Genomic DNA, 7,284 nt, shown 5'->3' with positions numbered 1-7,284 from the left:
TGAAGTATTTTATTCTTTTTTATGCTATTGTAAGCAGAATTGTTATCTTAATTTCATATCCACATTGCCCATTGCTAGTATAGTAAAACCTCAGATTGCAAGTAACTTGGTTTGTGAGTATTCCACAAAACAAGCAAACATTTCTAATACATTTTAACATGGTAAACGAGCGATGTCTTACAATACAGGTAGTTTGTTTCTGAAATGAATTATGCTCGCAAACCAAAGTATTACTGTATATAGAAATACAATTGATTTTTGTACATTGATCTTGTATCCCGCAACTTTGCTGAACTTGTTTATTCTAATAGTGTGTGTGTGTGTGTGTGTGTGTGTGTGTGTGTGTGAATCCTACTTGTTATATCTCTAGAGCACTTAACACAGTGTCTAGCCTTAACTAGTATTGAATCCATTTGTATTCCTTGAATTGATCTTCTTAAATGCCACATTGCCACAGAAGCCTTCCAACCACTGAGTAATTTTCCAGTTACTAGTAGCGTTGAATCATTTTTTCCCCCTTTACTCTTATCTATAGGCTTGGGAACAATGGGTCGAGGCATTGTCGTTTCTCTCGCAAAGGCCAAGATCCCCGTGATTGCCGTAGAATCAGACAAGCAGCAGCTAGAAGATGCAAACAGGGTAATAACCTCCCTCTTAGAAAAGGAACGAGCCAAAATGGAACAGAGCAGCCACTCTTGGTCAGGACCAAAACCCAGGTTATCTACATCTATGAAAGAGCTTGGTGGTGTCGATTTAGTCATTGAAGCAGTATTTGAAGACATGAACCTGAAGAAACAGGTCTTTGCCCAACTGTCAGCTGTGTGCAAGCCAGAAGCTTTTTTGTGCACCAATACGTCAGCCCTGGACATTGATGAGATCGCTTCTTCTACCAATCATCCTCACTTGGTCATTGGCACCCATTTCTTCTCCCCAGCTCATGTCATGAAGTTGTTAGAAGTTATTCCCAGTCGATACTCTTCCCCTACTACCATTGCCACTGTTATGGATTTATCAAAAAAGATCAACAAAATTGGAGTAGTTGTAGGCAACTGTTTTGGATTTGTTGGGAATCGGATGTTGCGTTCTTATTACAATCAGACCTATTTCTTGTTAGAAGACGGCAGTAAGCCAGAGGAGATAGATCAGGTGCTGGAAGACTTTGGTTTCAAAATGGGACCTTTTAGAGTGTCTGATCTTGCTGGGTTAGATGTGGGTTGGAAATCTCGAAAGGGGCAAGGTCTAACTGGACCTACGTTGCCTCCAGGAACTCCTGCCCGAAAGCGAGGCAACGGGAGATATTGCCCAATTCCTGATATGCTCTGTGAATCAGGACGATTTGGCCAAAAGACGGGTAAGGGTTGGTACCAATATGACAAGCCACTGGGTAGGATTCACAAACCTGATCCCTGGATTTCCAAATTTCTGTCACAGTACAGAGAAACCTACCACATTAACCCACGTATCATTAGCCAGGATGAGATCCTTGAGCGCTGCTTATATTCACTCATAAATGAAGCATTCCGTATCTTGGAAGAAGGGATGATTGCTAGCCCAGAGCACATTGATGTTGTCTATTTACATGGGTATGGGTGGCCAAGGCATACGGGTGGGCCCATGTTCTATGCTTCCACAGTTGGGTTGCCCACAGTGCTAGAGAAGTTGCAGAAATATTACAGGCAGAATCCTGATATTCCCCAACTGGAACCTTGTAACTATCTGAAAAAATTGGCTTCCCAAGGAAACCCTCCTCTGAAAGAATGGCAAAGCTTGGCAGGACCCCCCATAAGTAAATTGTGATTCAGCTGTCAAGGTTATGCCTCACATGCAGGCGTGAGATAATGCTCACTGAATTTCATTGAAATTAAACCTAAAGACCCAAAATAAGATTGCTCTGAAATACAAAGCAAAAGAAATAATCAGTCAGCTAAACCTCTTTGGGTCTTCTGTCTGATGATTCCAATGGGTCAACTATTCAGTAATGTGCTTTCTATGCCTCTGAATCTGTCCCTATCAGATTAATTATTTCAATTCCAATGAATAGACACATGTTAATACCGTAACAGGTAAGGAGGAGGCTCAGGAATAAGTTGAGGGTCTCAAGTGCTTTTATCATTGAAGAGAGATGTCATCAATAAATAACTGATAAAAGCAACTAAGTCATAAATTCATTTTGACTCCCTTCAATCTCACAGTGCTTATAGGAAATCTCATGCATCCTTCATCAGTAAACATTCATCGTGCCTCTCTGAGCACCTTTCACCGCACCAGGCAGACCTAGAGTCCAAATGGGCATTAACTCAGCATGGATGGCTGTGACGACCTTTAGTCCAGAGTTTCTGAGGGAGAGTAGGAACCAGAGAGAGGGGCAGGGTATCAAAGGCAGAACAGAGTTGAAGTTGTAGGAGAAACACAGTTGGGAACTGGTAAGGAAACCAAGTACTTCAGACCAGAACAGGGAACTCAGAGTAACTTGGCAAGTCATGCTCAATATATCACCTCTGTCCAAGGCCCAGTCACATGTGCACAGTTGAGCTTGCTGCCTGCAAAGGTTCAGTAATGTTTGTTGATAATTTCCTCAAGATCAGGGGATGTCCACAACCTGGTCTTTCTTTACTCTTCTATTCATGGAGAAATAACACATAGTAGTAAGTTGTTGACTTAGTGCAAGAAGGGATCTTAGAGAACATCTGACCTCCTCTGACCCTCTGATAGAGTCATGATGCCACTTTTCCTGTCATGGTAAGCCTTTGCAATGTTGGGTATAGAAATGGTTGAGTCTTGAAAAATCTAAAAGTATTGCAAAACAAATTTTGTGAATTTTGTTATAATTATAAGACTTCTCTTTTAACTTTTTTGTGTGGTTAAAAGTTGAGGCATTGGTCAACACAAAAACTTATATACAAATGTTTATAGCAGAATTATTCATAATAATTCTCCAAATTGGAAACAACCTAAATGTCCAGTACTGATGGATGGGAAAACAAAGTATGGAATAGCCCAGCAATAGAATATTTGGCCATAAAAAGAGATGAAGTACTGATACATACTACAATGTGATGAGCCTTGAAAATATTATGCTAAGCGAAAGAAGCCAGTTACAAAAGGCTGCATATGGTATGAAAATTTATATGAAATGTTCAGAATAGGCAAATCTATAGAAATCTATGGAAATCAGATTAGAGGTTGCCTAAGGCTGGAATGATTTGGGGTGGGGGGAATGGGCAGTGATAGCTAATTAGGGTACAGGGTTTCTTTTGGGGTTGATGAAAATGTTCTGAAATTATTGTTATGGTGGTTACATGACTCTGTGAATCAACTAAAAACCATTGAGTTATACATCTTAACTAGGTTAATTATATGGTATGTGAATTATCTCAATAAAGTTGTTAATAAATAAGTAAAAAAACAAATGGGCTCAAGTTGTTGTCCTTCAGTGTGATGTAAAGGAACTGTTTTCACAATATTTTCACCTGTGAACCTAAATAAAACTATTAAAAGTTCTGATAGAGGAATCTTGAATGAATATAGTATAAGTTTTCTATTGGAAAACAAAAACAAAAAAACCCCTCAAAACACCCCTAGAGTGTGCCTCTAATTGCAGTTGTATTTAGAATAATTTTTAAGATGAATATTGCTGGAGTCTATATAAATTTGTCTTTGAAATTAAAGACAGCAATAGAAAAGATTCCTGAAAGTAGTAACTTTCTCTTTAAAGTGACTTATTTTCAAATTAATGTAAACACACACACACACACACACACACACACACACACACACACTTTTTCTTCTTGAGACCTTGAGTGGATTTTGAGTTCTTGAAACTCATTTTCACCCTATGCTCTCCTCTAGATTGCAGCTTTGAAACTATAGTGTCTATGATTAGATTTTATGAATCAATAACCCCTGAAATTTTATGCTAATGTTTGTGTATACGTGTCTAAATGCATTTCTCAGAAGAGATACCATATCTTACATCATATTCTCAAAAGTGTTTATGACCTAATAGAGGTTAAGGACCAATACTCTATATAGAAATAAAATAGGAAGAAGAAATATGAGTTTATTTGTTATCAAAGGAGAAAAACCTAATTCCAATTTGTTGGGTCCTACATACAACAATGGTCAATATGATGAAACCTTTCCAAAATATAATTGAAACTGTACTTGCTTAAAAGGCTTATTTTGTTGTTAATAATTTTAAAACTACCTTTAAAAAAATAGCTTCTGAATGACGTTTTAAAAATGTGTTCTAATGGTAATTGACTCTGATGAGATATATTAGAAGCACCCTTGAAGCTTTGCCATCATACTCCAGCTTTACAGATGAGACTAATGATGTTGCTTAAATCAGTAAAGCCACAGCAGCTGCAGTTGCCACCTACTTACTCATTTCCAACAGGAACAGGTGTGTGTGAGAGCGATAAAGTGAGGGATCCTAAACTCCTCTGATTAATGATGTTACAGAATTGTGTATGCAAATCATACTCCACAGCACTGTAGGAACCCGGTATTTCTAGGGTCTTCCATTTGTCTTTAAAACAGACACTGATAAATCAGAAATATTGTAGGCTCACAAGATTGTCTGAACCCTTTTGATAGCCATTGATGAAATTAATATAAACCAAGTTCTCTGAACTGATTAAAAATAGCTTTCTGCAAGAACAGAATAATCTTTGACTAGTCTTGGGATTACCAGTGCTATCTGCTTATCTTGCCATCTTATATATCTTAACAGACAAATTACACCACTTCCTGGCAGGATGGCAGCATCTGAGGGAGCCATTCATACTGAGGTCCAAGGGGTTGCCATTCACATGGAGATAATGAACACCTTAATGTTGCCAGGGCATTTCGTGTAGAGAGTTCAAGCCCAAAACTCTTTCTTCTGTTTATTGCTGTATCTTTTTTTTTTTTTTTAGCTGAGCCATCTTGCCACCTGTTGGCAGCTCAGCAGCAGCTCAGCTCAGGCCGGGAATCGAACCACTGTTGCTCAGAGCTTAAACTCTTGAGCGAGCTCTTAACCAACTAAGCCACTCAACCGGCCCTGTAAGTATGTTTCTAAACAAGTTAGTTGACAAAAGTAGAGGGAAAGTCTCCATTTGGATTTGTGTCCCCAATGTGACCAAATTTTTAGAAAGATTGCATCTTATCTGTTCTTAGTATTTTTTTTTTTCTCACACCCTGAGAAAGGAGAACATGAGAGATGCACAGGGCTTTTGATTTTTGTTCAAAGAATTTCATGGCACTTCAGTTGTAAATGTACTTGTTCTCTTTCACCAAACTTTAAATAATGGCAGAATAAGTATCTGAAAGCACCTGATAAGATTGCATGAGCAGAGCTGATGCAATCTACCTTGCGTACATCTTTCATAGTTAGGGTTAGTCCACCTTCTCTAAGAGGAAGCAGTTGCTAACAGAAGCAGTTGCTAATTCTAGCCATAATGTGAGATCCTTAGGATGGGGTAGGGCAAAACCTTCTCCAACCAAATCATAAGTGCACTGGATGCCCAAAGCCTGCCAACGCCTATAGAGTTGATGATTTGTAAATTTTGGCAGGGATTGTTGGCTATCCCCCAATGTTTGTCTTCTTTTGTAGTAATAAACTGTTCCAATTTTTAGATTTGGTTGCTCAACATCACACAGTATATTTGTCAACTTCTCATGAATCCAAGAGAATATGTGACTAAGATCCAGACAATGGGATGTAAGTGAAAGCATCACATGGCAGCTTTTGGGAACCTATCTTAAGACTCAGGTGATGCCCATTTCTTTTTTGTCTATTCCTCCATCTTGCTGCCTGGAACACAGATGTGATGGCTGGAGTTTGACTCACCATTTTGGGCTGTGAGGATAAAGATCATGCCCCAGGGATAGCAGAATGGAGGGATATAAAGAGCTTGGTCCCTGAGGACCTCATGAAGCAGGGTTAATTCTCTGTCTTCCAACAAGCATTTATATGAGAAAGAAAGCAATTGCTATAATGGATAAGCCAGTGTTACCGTAGGTCTTTAAATACTCACAGCTAACGCTAATTCTAACTAACGCAGGTGGGGCCCAAGAATTATTGGGGGTGGGGGAGAGGGTGTTTGTTTTTTGTTTTCTTTTTGTTTTTCTCAGTATCATAGGTAAGTCTGATGCACAGGCAGTTTTGAAAATCTAGTCTCATTAAACAGGATTTCTTGTTTTAAGAATTTTTTCTTCTGCCAGTGTGATGTGTTTTTCAATTCCAAGTTGAATTGCTCATAAATTTTTATGTTATGTTTCACATTTAATTGTTGCCTGCAGTTCATGGAGACATCAGTCAGAACCTGAGAATAGGAGTTTAAATCAATATTTAGTAGGAAACAGTCTCACAGCCCTACTTGAACCTCAAATTGACTCCTACTCAATTAGAGATAAAAAACACTCACAAAGAAAGTGTGTATTATCAGAAGAAAAGGGGGGGTCAACAATGGCACAAAGGAAAAGAAGAGCAATTCGAGAAGCAATATCTCTCAGCACTGACCAAACAGCGGTGCTGAAGCTGGGGTGCACCAACCGTCTGCTCACTAGATCAGAGATCTCCAAAATGGGGTGCCCCTACCCACGGCAGCGTGAAAGACAATCCATACAGGTGCAGAAAGAAAATATTTAGAACTACTGTTACTACTTATTTTTGTCTAAAAAATAAGAAATTAATATTTCATGTACATGTGGACACTGTTGTTCTCACCAGGTGGCATCTCAGACAGCCAAATGTCAGGAATGGAGTTTCCTGAGGGAAGACAGCAAGTTCCAAAATGCAAAGAGGTTGACAGCGGTGTCCTCCCTCTTACATTTGCTTTCAGCATATTGAGAAATATTGCAAATTGTGTATGCTGGGGGAAGCAGATATTTGGACTCAATTATTTAATTAAATTAACCCTTACAAAAGATTCCTTGAAAGAAAGCAGAGTTGAAGATAATATAAATAATGCAAACAAGGGTGAGCAACAAGAAAATGGCAGAGCTGGTAGTTCTGGTGTCAGCTTTCAGCTGCATGGCAAGGATAATTTAGTCAGATCTGGCAAGAAGTTGACCAAGAAATTTTGAAATTATCAAGAAGATTATTAGAAATATTGATTTATAACCTACCATTTGTGATGAAGTTAATAGCACGAAACAATCACCTATTAGCAAAATTTCTTAATATTTTGTTTATTTCATTATATCATTTTTTACAAATTTCTATTTTATTGTGGTTTTCTTTATTAAAGATTTTTATTGGGGAATTGGGGTGATGGGAACAGTGCTGGGGAATTGGGG

At 38.5% G+C, this 7,284-nt stretch overlaps 1 protein-coding gene across 1 annotated transcript in view; it reads left to right on the top strand.

Annotated features, from left to right (window-relative positions):
* The window catches only part of EHHADH (enoyl-CoA hydratase and 3-hydroxyacyl CoA dehydrogenase), a 45,884-nt gene extending 42,857 nt beyond the window's left edge, over positions 1-3,027 (top strand). The window contains exon 7 of the mRNA XM_019668987.1: positions 536-3,027. Coding sequence (XP_019524532.1) covers positions 536-1,797 — 1,262 coding nt within the window. The 3' untranslated portion in view covers positions 1,798-3,027. The remainder of the gene's footprint in view (positions 1-535) is intronic.
* The last annotated feature ends 4,257 nt before the right edge of the window (positions 3,028-7,284 follow it).

Source organism: Hipposideros armiger, unplaced genomic scaffold (genome assembly GCF_001890085.2).
Source record: "Hipposideros armiger isolate ML-2016 unplaced genomic scaffold, ASM189008v1 scaffold_14, whole genome shotgun sequence".
NCBI classification, from domain to species: Eukaryota; Metazoa; Chordata; class Mammalia; order Chiroptera; family Hipposideridae; genus Hipposideros; species Hipposideros armiger.
This window is presented reverse-complemented; position numbering and strand designations above follow the sequence as displayed.